Source organism: Lepisosteus platostomus, chromosome 16 (genome assembly GCF_059453375.1).
Source record: "Lepisosteus platostomus isolate fLepPlt1 chromosome 16, fLepPlt1.hap1, whole genome shotgun sequence".
NCBI lineage: Eukaryota > Metazoa > Chordata > Actinopteri > Semionotiformes > Lepisosteidae > Lepisosteus > Lepisosteus platostomus.
Window position 1 is genome coordinate 21,866,551 of NC_142626.1, and position 24,471 is coordinate 21,891,021.

General features: G+C 40.7%; 1 long non-coding RNA gene and 1 gene segment (V, D, J or C); one reads left to right on the forward strand and one right to left on the reverse strand.

Annotated features, from left to right (window-relative positions):
• LOC148647025 (Ig kappa chain V-III region MOPC 63-like) overlaps positions 1 to 18,542 on the reverse strand; it is a 482,291-nt gene extending 463,749 nt beyond the window's left edge. Inside the window, 2 exon segments of the V gene segment in view lie at positions 17,969 to 18,292; positions 18,444 to 18,542. Coding sequence covers positions 17,969 to 18,292; positions 18,444 to 18,492 — 373 coding nt within the window.
• LOC148647041 (uncharacterized) lies at positions 15,954 to 24,149 on the forward strand. The gene is made up of 3 exons (XR_015927585.1): positions 15,954 to 16,046; positions 16,179 to 20,280; positions 20,411 to 24,149. It is a non-coding gene; the product is annotated as an uncharacterized LOC148647041 (long non-coding RNA).
• The last annotated feature ends 322 nt before the right edge of the window (positions 24,150 to 24,471 follow it).

Below are 24,471 nucleotides of genomic sequence, written 5' to 3' on the forward strand. Positions count from 1 at the left end.
AAAAAATAGGGTTAAATATAATTCTAAATATTTTGCTAACAATGTTAACTGTTTATGAATAATAAAATGTATTAACTAAGGAGTAGGATGGCACAGTTGTTAGTATGCTTTTTGTTTTGTTTCTTTTTCATAAATACAACAGTAGTACCTGATGTCTCAGTGGCTTTCAAAATTAAATTATGCATGCAAACCTGTGAACTAGAAAGATAAGATATCCATCCATTTATAATCGTGGCGAAGTGGTTAGCATTGTTATCTTGCAGCACTGGGGTCCTAGGTTCAATTCCTGCCATCCTGTGTGTGTGGGGTTTGCATGTTCTCTCTGGGTTACATGGGTTTTCTCCATATGTGTGATTTGACTCCCTCTCGCACTCCAAAACATACTGGTAAGTTAATAGGTTTATGGGAAAACTGGCCCTGGTGTGTGTGTGTTTGTGTCTGTCTGTCCTGTGCTGGACTGGCGCTATGTCCAGGGTGTATTCTGCCTTGTGTCCGTTGCTTACTGGGATAGGCTCCAACTCCTCTGTACTGGATAAAGAGATTAGAAATGGATGGAACTATACACAGTTAGAAACCCACTATGAAATGGCAGCATCTCACTGAGAATAAAATATTTTATAGTGCTGGCCTTTCCACCTCTCTTGCACATCAGTATCCATACCTAGTTATTTAAACAAATTGCCTCTAATTCGAAACATCTTAATATGCTGGCTCTGTGGATCCGCATCAGCTATGTTTGCCCATTCCTTCAATTCATGTGCATCCAACACACAGTTCAATGCTAGTAACTGCACAAAATCTAAAATACAATCCTCATTTCAGTATCTATGTAAACATACAGTCTCTTAACTTCATCATCTTCATCAAAAGTATGCCTAACCCCATTAGGAAGTGTTCTTGTTATCAGTGTATTCCTTAGCTTTCCCAAAATTATCTTCTTCTTACCAACATCTCTAGTATTTTATCCTGCAATACCTCAGCCAACACTTAAATCCCCAAAAGCTGCTTGTGTTAATTTCTTTAAATCACAAATATCATGTGTAAATACTGGCCATTTAATACTCTGCATTGTGGAATAATAGCTTATTTTAAAGGGAACTACAGAAACTAAGAACTAGAGAAATCAAGAAAGGCTTTTTTTTCTAGAATTAATAAATGCACATCCTGTTCACTGGGGAAATTAAATCCACACGGAACAATCTTCAATATGTTCAGAATATGACAGCGAGAATCCTATCAGGGATGCATTACACCTGTTTTCAAGTTCTTGCACTGGTTACCTATCAGGTTTCGAGTCAACTTCAAATTCCTCATTCTCATTCAGTACCTACAGTATATGGCTTATTATCTGTCTACTCCCCCACCTTTGTCCGTCTGACTCTGGTCTTCTAGCTGTCCTCAAGAACATCTACATTCTGTGGGTGACAGGGTCTTCTCTAGCTGCACCCCAGAGCTCTCAATTTGTATTCCCAGTGATATCAGTCACGTACCCTGAGCGCATTTAAATCTAACCTAAGAACCTTTCTTTTCAGAAGACTTAGTGTCTGTATCTGCTTCATTTTCTAATTTTGGTAGCACCTCTAACTGCTTGTCTTTCTTAAATGTATTTACTTTGTAATCCGTGGTACTTTTATCTGTTTTTACATCTACTGTATTGCTTTGAGATGCCACTTTTAAATGTTGATATATAAAATAAAGCTTTTTATTATTGTTATAAAGAAACATGATCAGATTTTCCCTGGTTCAGAAAAAAAGATCTAAAGTATACTAGTATATCACTCTTCTCATTCCCTTTGCTAAATGACTTTTCATACTAATCTGATCAATCTAACTGCCAGTTTTCTGTGCTTTCTCTATCCTCCTAGATTTGATATTATTCTGAAAATTTTCATCTTGAAATAACTCATTTCTAAATACCTTTTTCACTGTCAACATCTTGCAGCAACTCTGCGACAAAATATACACTTAGCTCAACCTGACAATTCATCCTGCTACCAACATTAAATAAAAAAAATCTTTAGATTTCTATATTTATGTCTTTATTTAGTGGTTTCATTAGTGACAAAGGCTAAACTTTCTTGGAAAAATGTCTTTTATGTGTTGCGGAAAAAACTGACTTGCTTTAACAAAATATGTTTACAAATCCTTTCACCTGGCAGATTACCTGAATGCCCAACTATCTGAGAAGCCCTCCATGAAACCATAGTTGCTATTAATTCATTTAGGGCTCACTGACAGAATTGCTGTTTTTTATGCATGCTAATTTCTGATTCCTCACTCTGTTTCATGTTTATACTGTAGATAAGACTTTATTGATCGTGAAGGGAAATTGATGTACATGTTCATGTACATGATGAACATGTTTGCATGTTCTTTTGTAACATGCACCTTTTTTTGTATATCTAAGCAAGTGTTCCTGCATCCCTCTTCTGCACTATAGGCATGGCTTTTTTTCTTTTTGCTCCATTTCTAAAACTTTTTGCTCATGTGCATTTTTGTATTTTTTTACACCTCTAGCACTTTAACATCCTGAATTTTCATTTGCCTTAATTTGTAGAATGAATTTGAGTTTTAGCCTTAAAAATCTTAAGTTTTCATTATCTTTTGTTTCTTGTCCTACAACTGTTATTATTGATCACCGAATTATTGTACTTGACATGACTTCATTCAGCCTTTCCTGAACGTCTATGTCAGGCAGAGAGAGTGCTGTTTCTGGTGCGATCTTTTGCAGCTGGCATTTCACTGTTTTAAACGAACAAGAAATTAGATTGCTCATAAATCACTTATTCTATATAATCACAGCGTAATTGCCCTCCGAAAATCCTCTTTTTCTTGTTCGTTTTAGAGACCTTGATCGAAACTGATTTTAGATGTCAGAAAAGATTTATTTTCTCTGTATTTCCTACATTGCTTTGTCGAGATTTTAACTTTATATTTAGGCTCAGATATAAATCGTACACTAATTAATAGCAGTAAATACTGATGTTTTGCTCCCTCTTACCACAAAAATATATATGTTTTGTAGCTGGGATGAACTTTATTTCATACGCGTAGCTACTGCGATTCGGACCCGGACGGTTAAAGATGGCGGCAAATCAGGCACCAAGAGAAGGGGGGGGGGGGCGTCTTCTCGCCTCAATAACTAAAATGCCAAATAGGAGTGGCTTAAGCGACATACACAGTCGTGTAACTGACAGTTTGAGGTAGCCTATCGTGTAAATTTCGCTTTGTTGCTGATAGGTTAAGCTTTCGAAACTCTGCCCCAAAGTCATGTGACTGATTTTTCACCCTGTTTCGTTGGTTAAACGCAATGATCACAAACACCACTATGGTAACTGGGATGTGTAGTTTTTAATTCCGTTTGAATTACAACTGTACGTACTGTCTTCATATTTGGCCAGGGCTTTAAAGAGAAAGTAATACACATAAGTTTGATATACTGATGGAAAAAGAAACAACATTTTCTGGAATGAGAATACTATAATAGTAGTTATAGCTCATGTATTTAAACAAAAAGTTGTCAGTTTGTTTTCAGCCCTCGGACCAGCAATACAGCTTGTGCGGTGAGGCATTGCAACTTGCCAATCACACAAAAGCTCGTTCGATGAAATTTTACCCAATGAAGTCAAGGTGGAACAATGCCTGATCAGGGCACCTTTAAAAAAGCCTTAATTCAAACTTCAAATCACTGAAAGAAAAGGGCCACATTTAGTCAGTTTTCTGTGCATTACATAGTGCCTAGAATGTCACCAGTAGCAAGGAAGAGGGCCATTAGCATGCTTCAGGCAGGCATGTCATGTGCCAGTTTTGCCAGACACTGGAGTAAGCCGCTTCACTGTGTCCCGTCTGCAGAGAAGGTTTCAGCAGACTGGCAGGACAGATGCAGTCTAGGTGGATGCTGCACATTACTGTGGTGGTGGAGGGGAGTCCCCATTACCTGTAAAGCGTGTTGAGTGGAGTGTCCAGAAAAGCGCTATATAAGTGTAAGCAATTATTAATTACTAATATTATTAAGATCCTGTCGCCGTCGAGTGACCACACCAGAGCAGGACAGACACATCAGACTGGTCCATCTGAGGGATCGTTTCAGATCTGCCACCCGTACTGCTGCTGAAACTGCCGGCAGACACAATGCCTGTATCGGTGACAGGACAGTGAGGCTCCATGCTGAAGGCCTTAAAGCAAGGCAACCTGTCAGAGGCCCTTTGCTCACACCTCCTAGACATCACACCTGACTACCTTGGGCCAGACAAGGGCTGCAATGGACTTGTCTTATACCAAACATCCATAGCCCATTTCTTCTTGAATGCTTATGGTCCTGAATTTTAATTTTAATGGACTATTTTGACTTTATCTTTTTTCTAAGGGAATGGAGTATGTGATGTGGCAACTCATCCAGTGCTTCATCCATTCTTGGCAAAGGGAGGGTGTTATACCGCATTTAGCCACTAGAGGGATGACTCGATTTTCCAGCCTTGTGTCCTAATTCAATTTAGTTGAATCAGAATAATGACAATCTATTCATTAAATTCTAAATCCTTACAGTAACATTTCTTGTAATCAGAATTCTGACTGTGTCATCTGTTTCTATTATAAATAAATGTATAATTCAAGATCAAACATTTGACATCTATTGGCATTTTCTTTGATATCCCTTTTGTCTCGAGGTTTAATGCAGTTTGTTGTTTCTTTTCAGATATAAAAATGTTATTTCTTCTTTAAATACCAGAAGAATGGTAAAGGTTGGTGTTTATATGAATTATTTTAAGGTATGTTTGCCCAGTTTCTTAAAACTGAAGTTAAACAAAGGTATTTGTCTTGCATTCCTTATCTCTGGATCTCTGGGGTAGGGGGGTCTCTTTTCATGATATGAGAATCACTAATCCTACTTTGTTCATTGCCAAAAGGTTTTATTTCTGTGTCTGTGCCACTCTTATCTCTCAATGAGAGAGAGGTTCACAGTTCTCTTGGCCTTTGAGGAACTACAGGGGATAAGAAATGCCCCATTATTCAAAGATGCAGGTATTCAGACTTACTTATTAGCAAGAAATGAGCACACACACCCCAGTGACAGATAGTATGGCTTAGATGATCATAGAATAAGTAAACACATTTGTGTTGTTGTATATGAGGACTCAGAGATAAGTGCTGCTTGAACCAGATTCTCCACACTCTGCTCTCTTAAGTGGAATAAGAGCTCACCTGATGTCTCATCTTCTGCCCCTTATAAAACAGGTGTGTGTCTAGTCTTGCTTTCCTGGGTGTGCTAATGCTAAACTGCTCATCTTGTGCTCATCTTGCTTTATCACACCCAGCACCAAGCCTGTGTTTCTAGCACTGACTGGCTACAAGTGCTGCTGAACTCAGGAAGACAATTTGCATAGAAGAGACATTTTGCATTGGCAGGACATGCTTCATTGCTTTAGGAGTGTTTATAGCCCTGTTAGTTTAACACTTCATGACTTCAATCGAACCCACAGCAACAATGCCTTTTATCACTGTCTTCATCTGGGCACTCTTCATCACTGTTCATGGTAGGATTGGGTTTGGATATTTTAAAGATTTTACAATATATTTATTTCATGTGGAAAACTAAGGAGTTAAGTTAATTTAGTTGAAATTACAAAATAAAAAATTGTGAATATCTTATGAATATATTGTTTCTTTTATGTCTATCATTTTGTTTTATTGATTTACAGAATGCAATGGACAGATATCTGTGACTCAGCCTCCAGTAATATCTACTGCTCCAGGACAGACAGTTACTGTGAGCTGTAGGACCAGTCCTGCGGTGTACAACAATAATAACCTAAACTGGTACCAACAGAAAGCTGGAGAAGCTCCTAAACTTCTAATCTATGGAGCAACTAACCGTCAGACTGGGATCCCAGAGCGTTTCAGTGGCGGTGGATCTGGGACTGACTTCACTCTGACCATCACAGGAGTCCAGGCTGAAGATGCAGCAGATTATTACTGTCAGAGTCGTCACAACATCAACAGTAATTGGCCATTCACACAGTGTTACACACCCGTACAAAAACCTCCCTCAGCAAGACTGCACAGTGACTGCACTGCTGCAGCTGGGACCTACTGCAGGTGCTAAAGGCAAAGACACAGGACATAGCCTGTGGAGCAGATCAGCTGCACACAAACATTGATATTAGTTCAATAAATATGCCAAAATACATTCAGCGTGTCACTGTACTGACAAAGGGAGGTAATATTTTGGACCACTGCTACACAACAGTAAAAGGAGCATACAAAGCGCTTCCCAAACCGAGTTTCGGCAAGTCAGACCACATCACTCTCCTGTTGCTTCCGGACTACAAACAGAAGCTGAAGACCTCCCCAATTGCAAACAGGTCAGTGCACTGTTGGTCTGAGGAGGCAGAAAGCAGGTTAATAGACTGCTTTGATAGTACAGACTGGGACGCATTCAGAGCTCCCGACACAGATTTAAATGAATATTTGAACGCGGTCACCAGCTTTATTAAATATTGCACCGATATTTGTTTACCAGAAAAATAAAAATTAGGACATTTCCCAATCAGAAACCGTGGTTCAACAGCGACGTTCGCAATAAAATAAAAGATAGATCCACTGCATTCAAAACGGGGGACAAAGAGCTGTACAGGTAATCATGGTATGCATTAGAGGAAGCCATAAAACGCTCTAAACGGAGCTACAGAGTGTGGCTTGAAACACAATGTGCTGACACCTGGAGGCTGTGGCAGGGAATACAGTCAATCACAGGCTACAATGGCTGCAGCCAGGAGATTGCCAGTAGTAGGGTGAAAATCTGGCTGCAGGGCCTGATGGGATACCACCCTGTGTCCTTAGGACATGTGCAGCCCAAATGACCACAGTGTTTATGGACATCTTTAACTCCTTCCTGTCACGATCCATTGTCCCCACCTGCTTAAAAAAAAACATTATTTTTCCACTCCCCATAAATGCAACAATGACTTGCCTGAACAATTACTGCCCAGTAGCATTAACATCTATTGTGATGAAATGCCTGGAGATTCTGGTATTGTCACACATTAGCTCCTCCATCACAGAGTCCCTGGACCCCTTGCAGTTCGCCTACCAGAACAACAGACCAGTGGATGATGCTGTCTCCCGAGCTCTACATACAGCCTTGGTACAACTGGACACTAAGAACTCTTATGTGAGAATGCTGTTTGTGGACTACAATTCAGCATTCAATTCCATCATACCCAACCAACTGGTGACAAAGCTCAGGGGACTAGGACTCTGTCCGCAACTGGCTGCTGGACTTTCTAATCGAGATACCACAAGTGGTGCAGAGAGGTAATAAAACATCAACACCACTAACCCTGAGCACTGGAACTTCACAAGGCTGCTGTTTGAGTCCAAGGTTGTACTCTCTATTCACTCACGACTGCACAGCAAGACACAGCAACAACCGCATCATTACATTTGCAGATGACACCACTATAATAGGCCTGATCAGCAATGATGATGAGTCCACTTACAGGTATGAAGTCATAAAGCTGCTAAGGTGGTGTCATAGCAATAACCTGGACCTGAACGTGAATAAAACAAAAGAGCTAATAGTGGACTTTCCGAGACACAGGCCGCACACTCACAGCCCACTCAGTATTGATGGAACTAAAGTGGCAACAGTCACCAGCTTCATTTCTGATGATCTAACCTGGACTGTGAACACTGAATCTATCTTGAAGAAGTCTCAGCAGCGCTTCTATTTCCTGAGGTGCCTCAAGTGATAGGGGATGCCAGTACCTGTGTTGGTGAACTTCTACCGCTGCACCATCGAGAGAGTCCTCACCAACAGGATCACTGTGTGGTACGGCATCACCTCCTCTAGAGAGAAAGCCACTACAGAGAGTGGTGAATGTGGCCCAGAAGATCATCGGCTGTGGTCTCACAGAGATAAAACAGCTCTATGAGGACCACTGCCATGGTAGAATTCTGTCCATCACAGAGGACAGTCACCACCCCGGACATGAGCTCTTCCCCCACTGTCCTCAGGCAAGAGATACAAGAGCATACGGACAATTACCACCAGATTCCTCAATGGCTTCTACCCACAAGCAGTGCGATTGGCGAACACATCTGGCCATTCCCATCGGGCCACACCTACACCATCTACCTCATTATAATTTCTTATTTATTGCACATCTGCAGTCATTGTTTACATGTCTGCAGTATTTACATTCAAATTGTTTACTTGTTTACTTGTACATTGTCTACTGTCTGTATATTTTCCTGATGCACTATCTGCACTTTTTTTACATTTTTTTTTACAGTCAAGAGACTTTGTATGAATTCCATTGTACCAGTACATGTACCGGCTACATATGGCAATAAAGTTCAAGTTCATTATGAAGCTAAGAAGAGCTCCATACTCATCAGTCAATCTGAAAGTAGTTTGTGTTATTATACTTTTTAACCTACAAACAAATATTATTATTTCTTAGGCTAAAGCATTGTGCCTCACAGTGCTTGGGACCTGGGTTCAATTTCTTGGGTGCTATCTATGTGGAGTTTGCACGTTCTCCCAGTATTTGCATGGCTTTCTTATGGGTGCTCCAGTTTCCTCCCAAATTAATACTTTTCTGTTGGTAAAACTGGCCCTGCTGTGAGTGTGTGAGTGTGTGTGCACTGCAATGGACTAGTGTCCTGTCCAGGGTGTATCCTGTTATGAGCCCCTTGTGACACCGTGCTGAATAAAACAGCAAGAAAATACACAGATGGATGATAAAACATTTAGGTGGATTGATGGACTGATAGACTTTTTAGTCTACGTAAATATTTCTCACAAGCAGGAAAGCAAAACATTTTAAATTTCAGAAATGTCAAATGTGATAAGTATCTCTTTCTTCACTTTTGCACCTAAAATGATTCAAAAGATAAGTTTTGTATTCACATGATTGTCTAAAATGATCTAATATAATAAGAAAATAAATTTCTAATTGCAACTGCAGTAGGTCCAAGCTTCAGCACTACAGTCGCTGTGCAGTCCTGATGAGGGAGGTTTTTGTATCACTGTGTGAACACATGGGTATTGCTGAGGTAGTGTTGACTCAGGCAGTAATAATCTGCTGCATCTTCAGCCTGGACTCCTGTGATGGTCAGACTGTCACTCCCAGATCCACTGCCACCGAAACGCTCTGGGATCCCAATCTGACGGTTAGTTACAAGATAGATCAGGAGTTTAGGAGCTTCTCCAGCTTTCTGTTGAAACCAGGCGAGTCTGTGCTTAGAGTCATATATGTGCACTGCAGGACTGGTTTTAAAGCTCACAGTGACTGTCCAGGTAGAACAGATTTCAATGCTGGAGTCTGAGTCATAGTAACCTGTCCACTGGAATCTGAAAATATGACAAAATACAGTAAATACAGGTAATTGATAATTAGAATGTTTGAAGATTTTTAGTAATTTCACACCTTACTGTACACCTGGTTCACCTTATTTGCAAGAATCTAAATTGTTAAAAAATAAGTATTAAATCCTACCCTGAACAGTGATGAGGAATGTCCAGATTAAGATGGTGATGAAAGTCATTGTTGCTGTGGGTTCTTTTCCCATGAAGGGGAGCTCTCAGTCATGAAGTGTTAAACTCAAAGGGCTATAAACATTTCCAGAGCACTGAAGCATGTGCTGCCAATGCAGTGTCTCTTCTATGCAAATTGTCTTCCTGGCTTCAGCAGCACTTGTAGCCAGTCAGTGCTGGAAACACAGGCTTGGTGCACTGTGTTTTGACAGAGCAAGATGAGCAGTTTAGCATGAACACTCATAGAACAGCAGGACTAGACAGAGAGCAGCTTTATAAGGAGCAGAGGATGAGACACAATCAGTAGAGCCCTTACTCCACTAGACACAGCATGAATGGAAAAGACTGTGCTGTGGAGAGTCTGGTTAAAGCAGCACTTGGCTCTATATTTTCAGATACATTACTGGTTGAGGTGATATCATGTTTAATAGAGACTGAAGCATTCAGATACAAAGTTATATGTCATAATCCACAATCAGCTATCACTTAAAACCACATTTAAATACAGACTTATTTTTTCTTGTTTGTTAATCCTGTGTTACATCTAAAACATGTATTGTGTACTTTTGGGAACTCAACGAGCAAGCTCAGCTCCTCAATGTGAACTCCCTATGCTTGCTTAATTACAGCAGTTCCACAGTTTATATCTCAGACAGAGGTTTGATCTGTCTCCCCTTGGCTGGCTAAGGGCTGGATTCTCTAACAGGTGAAATTGTATCATTGATCTTTAGTATGTTTAACACAGAAGCTCAGATTTCTTCAGATGAGAGAGATTCATCAGTGTAGCCTGGCTTATTCACCTAGCTGAAAGAACATCTTGCCTCTGTCAGCCCTTCAATGAGTGATGGTCTCCCTGCAACCCCTAGTGGTTTAACCACTGTAACCATAGCCTCTCCACAGTTTTCTATTGCCATCTAGGGACTGTATGTCAGAAAAAATCATTCCTCTTACAGTTAAATAGTTATTGGAGCTAATTGACCAGCTTTGAAAGTAGTGGGCACCATCATTAGCATTGTCAGCTCTAAGCTCTAAGATCATACACATGATGATATCTGGGTTTATATTAGAAACATTTAGACACACTCTGCTCTCTTATAATCTCATTATGTCAAGGGCTCTGACTACGCTCAGTGTACTGATTCAGTCTACAGGGATGTTAAGATATGTTTTTTCCCTCCCGCTGACAAAGGGACAAATGATTTCTGGTTCTTCTGAGTTTCGGGAGGGAACTACTTGATTGTGGGTCAGATGGGTTAGGAGGGTTTCCTGAAGCTGTTAGTCATATTCTAGGAGAACAGCACATGTGACTAAACCTTAGACACTGTTATAGATAGATACTTTATTGATCCCGTGAGGGAAATTGCAGAATTTCACGGGAATTCCTCACGGGAAATTCTATAAGCTCTTTCGATTGCAAGACTGAAACCACGTGTTTTAGACGTTACTGAAACACCAAGGGAAGGTATAAGACAGGTCTTTTGATTAAGAGCTGATCACCGCACCAACCCTTTAGAGACTGTGTCCTGTGAAAACACATTAATGTGGTTATTAGCACATTGCTTAACAACCCGAATTCAAATAATGATCTATGTGTATTCAGATCAGGACTGCATCGTTTTATTAAAATACTGTAGATGAGTTTATTAGGAATCAAACATCTGTACAAATAAAAGGCTTATGGAAAGAGATGAGGAAATGATTGGAAAGCACAGAATTTGAAAAGTGAAAGTTGCAAAGATACAATCTGTAACAGCTAATAAATAAACAGCAGAAAATCTAAAATTCTAATTTGAGGCAAAAGTCATAAAGTTACTTTAGATTCTTATCAAGGTAAATATTTTACACTATCAAGCATTGAACCCATATAGTGCAAACTATTCTTTTAGGAAGTACACAAACTACATAAGCTTGGTGTGTTCCTATCTCTTATGTTCTGGATAGCGGGGAAGTAGGGATCACATGATCCGTGGAGATTTGTTAAGGAGAGGAGCTGTGTGACCCAGATCTGGAGCTGATCCAGTGTTGCTATGGATGGGCTGCTGGCTGGAGAGGGTGGAGCAGCATATTAGATTTTGCTTCCCTGGTCCAGTTGAGCTGTTTGGTACTTTTTCTCCTTGGCCTACTGGCTTCCTTGTATCCTGTCGTCCCTGGTCCTTGAATAATTATGGTCCTGAATTTTAATTTTAATTGACTGTTTTGAGTTTACCTTTTTCTAAGGGAATGGAGTATGTGAAGTGGAACATCTAGTACGTCATGCGTTCTTGGCAATGAGAGGGTGTTTTACCTCATTTAGCCACTAGAGGGATGAGTTTTCCAGCTTTGGTGATTCGAGCCAAACTAGTGATATCTTGGCATTTGCTTTGATATCCCTTGTGTCTTGAGGTTTAATGCAGTTGGTTGTGTTACTTTTCAGCATAAGTAGAATAGAATAGAATAGAATCTTTATTGCCACATGACTGAGGCTGGTGGAAATTGTTGTTGGTACAGCTTTGCTACAGACATGTGACAATAACATACAGAACATAACTACATGACCTACATGCACAATATGCAATACAGATTATAAATAGAAGACAATGAGAGACAGTACCCAATACAGAACATAAAAAATCACCCTATAATTGCATGTGCAAAGAATACTAAATAAATGCCAAGTTGATACAATGGAAACATAGACAAATCAGGTGGGTGGCTGATTTTGAGGAAACCAAGCCCTCAAAATGTACTCTTTTTTCATCAACAGAGGATACCCTAGCAGTGTTTTTGATAGAGTCCTTGCCCGAGTCAATAACATCCCTCGGACCATCAACTAAAGCAGGAACTACTGCCGTAAAACCCGCATTTCTTTGGTGCTTCCCTACCACACCAACACACTTCCTATCCCCAGGACTATTAACGACAACTTTTCCATCCTACAGGATGATCCCTCCATTGGGGCCATCTTTTCTGACCCCCCATCATCTCATATCGCCGACCACTTAATCTGCATAACCTTCTTGTTCACAATTCCCTTGACTCCCTTGACCGACTTCAGCAAACATCCACACTTTTCCCCACACTTTTTTTTAATTTATTCATTGTAGGTTTCATTTCACACCTCTCTTCATCTATCCTGACTTCATACCACCTGATTGGCCACTCTGTATGTCCCCTGCTGCCACCCCTCGCCCATCCTCTCTCCCAGCTTTTGTTCTCCTATGCTCCATTAACTTTGCTTATGGCCCTGACTTTCTCATACCTGAAGAAGGCTCCATGGCCGAAACGTTGTGTTTTCTTTCTTCGCTTTTCAGCATGGAATAAACCTATAGACAAATCAATGCAATTCACATGTGATACAGCTCATAAAGCACAATACTATGTTTCTGATGGTTGGGGGCACATTACTTGTTGAACAGCCTAATAGCAGACGAGAAGAAGCTGTTCTTGAAATGTGAAGTTTTGGATGTCAGTGATCTGAAACGTCTACCTGAGAGGAGCAGCTGAATTAAGTCATGCGCGGGGTGAGATGGATCCGCAATAATCTTGTTAGCACACATGGTGGTACGTTGGGTGTACAAGGATTCAACTGTGGAGAGCACGGTGCGAGTGATCTTTGAGGCCTTTGTAACATTGTGTTTAAGTCTTTTCCTTGTTAGGATGTCTGTGCTTCCATACCACACAGAGATAGAAGAAATGTGATTAAGAAATCATAAAAATTTGATTTTTTCTTTTAATAGACCAACAGAATGGTAAATGTTGGTGTCTATATGAATGATTTTAACATATATTTGCCCAGATTCTTAAAACTGATGCTTAACAAAGGTTTTTGTCTTGCATTCCTTGCTAAGTAATGGCCCCAAGTTTCTGATCTTGTCTCTGGAATAGGGGTTCTTTCGTAGGGTGAGCACATACAGTTTTATGCAAAGTTTGGGCACCACTGGACAAATTACATCTTTGATTGATTTTCTAAGTGAAAAGAAGTTAACACAACCTCTGCAGTGAACAAACTTAAACGTGACATACTGTATTTATGCAAATCGTAATGCACAGTTACTATTTATTTGCTAAATTTAACAGACTAAATGTGGCATATGCAAAACTTTGGGTACCCTTCCAGTTGATCCACTAGTGTTCTTTTTTTGTAAGGTCTCAGAACTTAATTGACTCGTCAGGTGATGACAATTCCAGAATGTAATAAATTCTCTGACTCTACAAACCTCTCAGGGTGTTGTGCTTATACTCAAGAACCATGGGCTGCTCAAAGCAGCTGACTGAGGATCAGAAAACAGGATAAAGTCAAGATAATTGATTATTCCAAAGCAGGGGAAGGCTATAAAAAGATATCTAAATGCTTCCTGCGTGCAATTTCCACTCTCCAAAATGTCATTAAAAAATGGAAGTTAAGGGGAACTATTGAAATCAACACAAGATCTGTAAGACCAAGAATAATGTTCGATAGAACTGCTCGTAGACTGTTCAGGAATGCAAAGCAAAACCCCCATATCACTGCAAAGGACCTGCAGGAAGGTTTAGCTGGCATGGGAATAGTGGTGCACCGGTCCACTGTGAAGCGTTGCTTGCACAAACATGGTCTGCATGGAAGAGTCATCAGAAGGAAACCTTACCTGCAATCTCATCACAAAAGTCAATGTCTGAAGTATGCCACACAACACTTAGATAAGCCAGAGGCGTTCTGGAACCAAGTGCTGCGGTCTGATGAAATAAAAGTTGAGCTCTTTAGCTACTATCACCAAACGTAAGTTTGTAGAAAAAAAGAAGCATTTGAAGAAAAGAATACCTTGCCAAATGTTAAGCATGGGGGTGGATCTACAGTATTATGCTTTGGGGTTGTGTGGCAGCCAGTGGCACAGGAATATTGTGAGGGTAGAGGGAAGAATGGATTCTATTAAGTATCAACAAAACCTGGAAGCTAATGTCCCACAGTCACTGAAGAAACTGAAGCTGAAAAGAGTTTAGATATTACAACAAGACAATGATCCAAAACATAGCTGAAAATCAACCATGAACTACATCAAGAAATTAAAGATTTAGGTTTTGGAATGGCCTTCACAGATCACCGACTTGAATTTTATTGAAAATCTGAGGGTAAATTTCAAACATTCAGTGCATGCAAGACGACCTAGGAATATTTCTGAAATAGAAGCGCTCTTCAAGGAAGAGTGGAAAAAAATTATAAAACAATAATAGAAAGACTGTATGCTGGCTACAAGAAATGTTTGGAGGCTGTGATTTCTGCCAAAGGGGGTGTTACTAAGCACTGACTGACAGGGTGTCCAAACATTTGCACATGTCACATTTACTTGTTCATTTTTTACAGTCTGTTTAAATTCAGCAAATAAATAGTAACTGTGCATTAAAATTTGTTGAAATATGTCAAGTTTAAGTTTGTTCGCAGCAGAGGTTGTGTTAACTTCTCTTCACTTAGAAAATCAACAAAACATGTAATATGGCCAGGTGTGCCCAAAGTTTTGCATACAACTGTATACCCCTATGACAGATAGTATGGCTTACATGTTCATAGAGTAAGTTAAGACATTTTTTGTTGTATATGAAGACACAGAGATAAGTGGTGCTTAACAAGTCTCCTCATTCCCTACTCCATTCCAGCTGTGTTGAGTGGAATAAAGGCTCAGCTGATTGTGTCTCATCATCTGCCCCTTATAAAGCTGTTCTCTATCTAGTCCTGCTGTCTTGGGAGTGTTCATTCTAAACTGCTCATCTTGACCTGTCACAACACACTGCACCAAGCCTGTGTTTCCAGCACTGACTGGCTACAAGTGTTGCTGAACCCAGGAAGACAATTTGCATAGAAAAGAGCGGAGGTTTCTTTAAATGTATTTTCATAGAAAATGAAATCACTTTGGTGCCACCAGAGGGCACACTACCCCATAGTCTCTCTATGAAGTCAGAGATGCCCTGTTTAAATGTCTCTCTCTCCAGCACCACACACAAAGTGCTGGAATTGAGGAGGGACTTAATCACCTGTGTCACTGAACATTAAGAAAGACTTAACTGATGTCTTATAATGGCAATTTAAATTTCAAGTTTTAATCTTTCATTCCTGCTGTATCTGGACACATAGAGCCAAGTGCTGCTTTAACCAGACTCTCCACACTCCACTCCATTCCAGCTGTGTTGAGTGGAATAAGGGCTCAGCTGATTGTGTCTCATCCTCTGCTCCTTATAGAGCTGCTCTCTGTCTAGTCCTGCTGTTCTGGGAATGCTAAACTGCTCATCTTGCTCTGTCACAACACACAGCACCAAGCCTTTGTTTCCAGCACTGACTGTTGCAAGGGCTGCTAAACTTAGGAAAACAATTTGCATAGAAAAGACACTTTGCATTGGCAACACATGCTTCAGTGCTCTGGGAGTGTTTATAGCCCTGTGAGTTTAACAGTGAGTTTAACAGTTCATGACTGAGAGCTGCCCTTCATGGCATCAGAACCCACAGCAACAATGACTTTTATCACCTTCTTCTTTTGGGCACTCTTCATCACTGCTCAGGGTAGGATTGGGCTTGGATATTTTAAAAATGTTACAACATTTTTATTTCATGTGGAAAAATAGGAGTTGAGTTAATTTAGTTGAATATATTGTTTTTTGTATGGCTGTCATATTGTGTTTTAATGATTGACAGAATCCAGTGGACAAGTTACTGTGACTCAGACTCCAACAGTGAGATCTACTGCTCCAGGACAGAAAGTTACTGTGAGCTGTAGGACCAGTCCTGCAGTGTACAGCAATAATTACCTAAACTGGTACCAACAGAAAACTGGAGAAGCTCCTAAACTCCTGATCTATGGAGCAACTAACCGTCAGACTGGAATCCCAGAGCGTTTCAGTGGCAGTGGGTCTGGGGCTGACTTCACTCTGACCATCACTGGAGTCCAGGCTGAAGATGCAGCAGATTATTACTGTCAGAGTTACCACTACATCAACAGCAAAGATCTGTTCACACAGTGTTACACAGCCGTACAAAAACCTCCCTCAGCAGGACTGCACTGATGCAGCTGGGACCTACTGCAGGTGCAATTACAAGTTTGTTTTAGTACTGTAAGAGATCACTTAACACAGTCACACTATTTAAGCAACCATGATTCAATTATTTTTCATTTCAATAATTTTGAGTGTGAGGCTTGAGAGAGAGATGCTGATTATATATAATGTTATTTTATATATTATTATATGTATTATTTACCTTCTTGTGAGAATTGTGTTCTCTGGTGGCACCAAAAAATTCATCCATTTATTTTCTAACCAGTACAGGGGCACAAAGTTTTTGACAAATAAGCCTTTTGGTTTGCAAGAATGTTTTTGTTGTCACGGATGTCAGAAGGGACGAACCGTGGAATGGCAGGTGAGCGGAAAAAGACCCTATGCAAAGCGGCAGAACAGGGGGTTAGCCCGGGCTCAGCAGTATATGACTTCAGGAAATGCCGTATAGAAACCTATGTCCTCAGGCCATGGACAGAGTGGTGACCTGGTGCTAGGCGGGTCTCAGGACATCCGAATGTCAATGCTGAGCGAAGGCGAATAAATGACTGTCAGAGTTACCACTACATCAACAGCAAAGATCTGTTCACACAGTGTTATACGGCCGTACAAAAACCTCCCTCAGCAGGACTGCACAGAGACTGCACTGTTGCAGATGGGACCTAATGCAGGTTCTGAGGGTGAAGGCAAAGACACAGCCTATGGAGCTCAGCTGCACACAAACACTGATATTAGTTCAATGAATATTATGAAGCTGAGAAGAACTCCATACTCATGAGTCATCTGAAAGTAGTTTGTGTTGTTATTATTATTAACCTACAAACAAATATTATTATTTCTTAGGCTAAAGCATTGTGCCTCACAGTGCTTGGGACCTGGGTTCAATTTCTTGGGTACTATATATGTGGAGTTTGCACGTTCTCCCAGTATTTGCATGGCTTTCTTATGGGTGCTCCAGTTTCCTCCCCCATAATGCTAGAGTAATCATCTGTTGGTAAAACTGGCCCTGGTGTGAGTGTGAGTGTGTTTGCCCTGCGATGGACTGGTGTCCTGTCCAGGGAGTATCCTCCCTTGAGCCCCTTGTGACCCCGTGCTGAATAAAACAGCAAGAAAATACACAGATGGGTGGATAAAACATTTAGTTGGATTGTTGGACTGACAGACTTTTTAGTCTGGGTAAAAATTCTCACAAGCAGGAAAACAAAACACTTTAAATATCAGAGATGTCACATGTGATCAGTATCTCTCACTTCACTTTCACACTTAAAATGATTCAAAAGAGAAGTTTTTTATTTGCATGATTGTCTAAAATGATCTAATATAATAACAAAATAAATTTCTAAGTGCACCTGCAGTAGGTCCCAGCTTCAGCACTACAGTCGCTGTCCAGTCCTGCTGAGGGAGGTTTTTGTATGGGTGTGTAACACTGTGTGAACACATGGGTATTGCTGAGGTAGTGTTGACTCTGACAGTAATAATCTGCTGCATCTTCAGCCTGGACTCCTGTGATGGTCAGACTGAAGTCAGTCCCAGATCCACTGCCACTGAAACGCTCTGGGATCCCAGTCTGACGGGTAGTTGCATAATAGATCAGGAGTTTAGGAGATTCTCCAGCTTTCTGTTGATACCAGGCTAATCTGTGCTTAGAGTCATATATGTACACTGCAGGACTGGTCTTACAGCTGACAGTGAGTGTCTGTCCAGGGAGAACAGATCTCACTGCTGGAGTCTGAGTGACAGTAACCTGTCCATTGCATTCTGGAAACAAAACAAAACACAGTAAACGCAGGTGATTGATACTTAGAATGTTTGAATTACCTTTAGTAATTTCACACTTTTCTGTACATCTGGTTCACCTAATTTGCAAGAATCTACAGTATAGTGTAAAAAAATAAGCATTAGATCATACCCTGAGCAGAGATGAGGAGTGTCCAGATGAAAATAGTAATGAAGGTCATTGTTGCTGTGGGTTCTGTTCCCAAAAACGGCAGCTCTCAGTCATGAAGTGTTAAACTAACAGGGCTATAAACACTCCCAGAGCACTGAAGCATGTGCTGCCAATGCAAAGTGTATTTTCTATGCAAATTGTCTTCCTGGCTTCAGCAGCACTTGTAGCCAGTCAGTGCTGGAAACACAGGCTTGATGCTGTGTGATGTGTCAGAGCAAGATGAACAGTTTAGCATGAACACTCTCAGGACAGCAGGACTAGACAGAGAGCAGCTTTATAAGGAGCAGAGGATGAGACACAATCAGCTGAGCCCTTATCCCACTCAACACAGCTGGAATGGAGTGGAGTGTAGAGAGTCTGGTTAAAGCAGCTCTTGGCTCTGTATGTTCAGACACATTACTTGTTGAGATGATACCATGTTTAACAGATACTGAAGCATGCAAATACAACATTATATTTCATAATCCACAATCAGCTATTACTTAAAAGCACATTTTACTTAAGATAAACACTTAAATACAGGCTTATTTTTTCTTGTTTGTAAATCCTGTGTTAGATCTAAACCATGTATTGTGTAATTTTGGTATCTCAACCAGCAAGCCTCAATGTGAGGCTCCCTATTCTCATTTAATTACAGCAGCTCCACAGTTTATATCTCAGACAGAGGTTTCATCTGTCTCCCCTTGGCTGGCTAAGGGCTGGATTCTCTAACAGGTGAGATTGCATCATTGATCTTTAGTGTGTTTAACACAGAAGCTGTTAACAGTCCACATGTCCAGACAGACTCTGTCTACGATAGTCCTGAAATGATCTTGTTTATAAAGGGTTGTGCCTCAGATTTCTTCAGATGGGAATGACCAGTGAGATTCATCAGTCTGGCCTTGCTGATTCACCCAGCTGAAAGAACATCTTGGCACTGTCAGCCCTTCAATGAGTGATGGTCTCCCTGCATCCCCTAGTGGTTTAACCATTGTAACTATAGTCTCTCCACAATTTTCTATTGCCATCTATGTGCTGTATGTCACAAACCATCAGTCCTCTTACACTTAACTAGTTATTGGAGCTAATTGACCAGTTTTGAAAGTAGTGGGCAGCACAATTAGCATAGTCAGCTCTAATCTCTAAGATCATACTCATGCTGATCTCTGGGTTTACATTAGAAACATTTAGACACGCTAATCTCTGGGTTTACATTATGTACACTTAGACAAAGTTTGAGTTACAGTATATCAGCTATTTCACCCTGTAACTCCTGGGAGAGAAGAAGGTTGCTGCTGGAAGAGCTGTTAATTGGACCAGTAGGGGGAGCTAACTCTATGGTCTGTGTGGGCCTTATGCCCCAGTATAGTGACGGGGACACTGAACTGTAAAAAGGTGCAGTCCTTTGGATGAGACCTAACCAAGGTGCTGACTCTATATGGTCATTAAAAATCCCATATTTCAAGCATGTTTCTTGAAAAGAGTAGGGGTGTTATCCCTGGTGTTCACATCCCCTGTAAAGTGCTTTGAGTGTCAAGAGAAGCACCGTATAACTTAAATAATAATAATAAATGGAGGTGGACCTTGTCAGGCACCTCCAATCATCCTAGGGAAGTCTGCAGTACAGCCTTGTGTCCTGATTTATTGATGTGGGCAGAAGAGACCAAGGCTGTACTCCTCATGGAATTGACAGTCCCATGGGAGGAGATGGAAGCTGCATAAGAGACGAAGAGGCTGAGATAATCAGAATGTAGAGAAGGTGGCTGGAGACCCTTCATCTACCCTGTGGAAGTGGGATGCAGAGGCTTTACAAGTACAGGTACATCATCGTTGTCATGATCGTCAACCCTCCTCTAGGGGACGCTCCTACCCTTTTGTATTTTAGTTTTGTTATTACGTCCACCTGCCATGTGTTTGCTGATTACTATTTAAATGTGATGTTTTCGTAGCTCGTGGCTCAGCTTCTGGGTCTGGGGCTCGGAGCGCCTTGTCCCGTTATCCTTTTAACTTGTTGCTGATCGAGTCCCCCCTTCCCGGGGATTTTAATCATCCTTGACTTGGATGGACCTCCCGGTTTTGGATTATGGACTGCACCCTGGTTTCCTTTGTTGGACTGTGTTGGACTTGTTCACCTGCGCCATGCCCCCAGAGCACTGGATCACATCCGTTATGCCCCCCTGACCCCTGTCTGTCATCCTGTCCTGTTCCTGCCATGTTTCCTCTGATATCCAACTCCAGTCCCTTCCGGATTATACCGTCTGCATACAGTCCTAAACAACTCATTCGGGAGTCAGAACCAGCTCCCATGACAGTCGTTACACCTTCTCAGGGATGTGGGAGTGGAGGGCATAACACTGAAGACGGCAGTAAAGGATCTAATGGAAGAGGCGGAAAATGGAAGGTTCTGGCTGTGGCTGAGGAGTAGAGCTGGAGACCCAGAAACCCTAACAAGAGAGAGTCCAGTAGGAGATGCAGAAGGCAAAAACCATGCAGGTTAACATCCACCTGAATAGATTACTTTATTATTATTTTATTAAAACAAAAGATGACAAACTGAATACCTTAATGGGTAAAATACATTGTTAGCAAAAAAAAATCTCATACTGAAATCTGTCAAGAGGTCTTCACCCATAACCACTATAGAAAGTACAGGTTGAGTATCGAAATTGTGATAAAAAAATTCACTGGACTGATGGGAAGAGATCATTTGTATTTCAACACAATGGGATGTCATTGGAAGGGGGTGAATAATTTTGCAAGTCAGTGTATACTATTCAAGTGAATTGATGATGCGGTTTCTATATAGAGCTATAGATCCAACAATAAACACGTCTCTATTCATTTTCATTTTTATTGTGAATATCTGTAATGACAACAGAAGTTATAGTTTTCTGCTTCTGAGACCAGAGACCATATAATGAATTAAGGGAAATCCAGGCCACCTGGGTTATCACCTGTTCATTCAAACATCATGATGGTATCAAATAGTGTCTGGCAACGCTGGCACATCACATGCCTGCCTGCAGCATGCCAATTGCCCTTCTAGGTGACATTCTAGGAGCACAGTGGAGTGGCTTACTCCATAGTGTCTGGCAACGTTTGTCAAAGGTTTAGTCACATGAGCTGTTCTCCTAGAATATGACTAACAGGTCATGAAACCCTCCTAAACCATCTGACACAAAATCAGGTAGTTCCCTCCCCAAACTCAGAGGAGTCAAAAATCGTTGTTGTCCCTGTGTCAAGGGGAGGGAAAAAACGTATCTTAACATCCCTGTATCCTGAGTCAGTACACTGAGCCCAGTCGGAGCCCTTGACATAATGAGATAATAAGATTAACTGATTATTATTTATTAAGGACAAAGATATTGATAACTTGCATTCCATCTAAGAACGTATTAGGGATTTGAGATTGTTTTCAGTGAACCAGGGTAGTTTTTCTTTTTTCTCTTGGAAGACTCCAGCAGAGGTCTCACAGCAGCACTTCCACCTTCTAGTCTGATCTCGTCACTTTTAAGAAATTCGGCAAGTTTAGTCAATGTCAGTAATGAGATCAGAGATCTCATATCCAAAGCAGTTTACTGCTGTGATAGGTGTTGGTGGACCAGCAGGTGGAACAGGATTCTTGGATCAGATTTCCAGGACATTGCAGTAATCCTGCTCAGTACGAGAGGATCCATGAACAGACTTGTGGTGTCTGGTCTTGGCTGAGGAGCCAGTGGTGTGAAGCTGCCTTCTGTAGGATAATGACTGAATGCCTCTGAGTCAGAACCCCCCATGAAAGGCGACAAAAGGCACTGTACTGTGGGAGATACTGTCCACTGGATGAGCTGTCACACTGAAGACCTGACTACCTGGTCATTAAGCAGCTCCACTGTGTCCCAGCTGCAAAGAAGGTTTCAGCAGACAATCAGGACAGATGATCGTCCAAGATCCGGTCGCCGTCGAGTGACCACACCAGAGCAGGACTGACACATCACACTGGTCCATCTGAGAGATCGTTTCAGATCTACCACCCGTAATGCTGCTGAAACTGCTGGCAGAAACGATGCCCACGTCAGTGACAGGACAGTGAGACTCCATGCTGCTGGACTTAGAGCAAGGTCACCTGTCAGAGACCCTCTGTTCACACCTCCTAGGCATCACACCTGACTGGCTTGGGCCACACAGATGCTGAAATGGACTTGTCAGCAGTGGCATCATGTCCTCTTCAGCCTGTTCCACACAGACAGGAGGGCCAGAGTGTGTAGGAGGAGATGTTGCATTTTTTTTTCCATCAGTATATATAGATTTTTTAATTACCCATGTTTTCCCATTCATTTTATACCAAACTAACACAGCCCATGTCTCCTTGAATACTTACGGTCATGAATTTTAATTTTAATGGACTCTTTTGAGTTTACCTTTTTCTAAGGGAATGGAGTGATGTGGTAACCCATCCAGTGCTTCATCCATTCTTGGCAATGAGATGGTGTTGTACCTCATTTAGTCACTAGAGGGATGACTCAGTTTTCCAGCCTTGTGTCCTCAGTCAATGTAAGTTAAGATAAGATTGTAATGTCCCCTGAGGGATTTTTTTATGAACACCCAGCACTCCTGTACATTTAAATAGAATGCAAACAAAACAAAAAAAAAAGAAGAAAAGAAAAACAACTGTACATTATTCTATTGCAAAAAAGAAAAACATTGCATATCACTCTATTGCACATCTACAGTATAACACATAACAACATGTAACATTTATAACACATCACAAAACATATTGCATTCAAGTGGGTTGTAAGAGTCAAAATGGTGTTTATCCTTGACATTTGCGTTGACAGCTTTAATGGATAGTGGAACAAAGGAATGTTTGTATCTGTTTGACTTACTGTACATTTGGGAACCCTGAAACATTTGCAAAAAGGAAGAAGTTGATATTCAGAGTTGAGGATGTGGGAAGGATCTAAAATATTTTTTCCTGCCTGTTTGATTATGGATTTTTCAAAGATTGTCTGTATGGAGGGGTGCTGTTTCACTCCCATGTCCTTCAAAGCTGTCTGGATGAGGCGGGTAATTTCTGATTTTAAATGAACTGATAAATTACCAATCCACACTGTAATACCATATCTGATAATGCTCTCGATTACAACACGGTGAAAGAGTAGAATTACTTCCTATCAAATCCCTAACACTCTTATCCTTCGCAGGAAATGTAAGCGCTGCTGAACTTTGGAGCAAACACTCTTTACATGAGTAGTCCAGCACAGGTTACTATCTATGTGTACACCTAAGTACTTACAGTAAATGAATCGACCTGAGTGATAATTTCGTTGTGGATTACTACATGTGAGTGATCACCGACTGCTCTGGGATCAAAAAGTATTTCTTTTGTTTTTTTTTTAACATTCAGAATTAAGCGATCATTGTCACACGATTGCACAAACCTTTGGATTTCTGACATGTATACAGATGAGCTGATACCTCTATGCATTAAGCCAAGAACAGCTGTATCATCTGAGAATTTGAAAATTAAGTTTCTTTGACTACTGCTTGTACAATCATTTGTATAAAATGTGAACAGAATGTAGCTGGATCAGAATAATCTATTTGTTAAATTTAAAATGCTTACAGTAATGCTTCTTGTAATCAGAATTCTGACTCTGCCATCTGTGTCTATAATAAATAAACGTGTAATTCAAGATCAAACAAGTGATATCTATTGGCATTTTCTTTGATTTCCCTTCTGTCTTGAGGTTTAATGCACTTTTCAATATTAAAATGTGATCTTTATCGAATTTTTACATTTACAGAATGGTAAACGTTGGTTTCTATATGAATTATTTTAAGGTATGTTTGCCCAGTTTCTTAAACCAAAAGCTTAACAAAGGTATTTGTCTTGCATTCCTTTTCTCTGGAGTAGGGGGCTCTTTTCATTATGTGAGAATCACCAGGCCTACTTTGTTCATGGGCAAAATGTTTTATTTCTGTGTCTGTGCAACTTGTTTCTCCTTTAGAGAGAGGTTAACAGTTC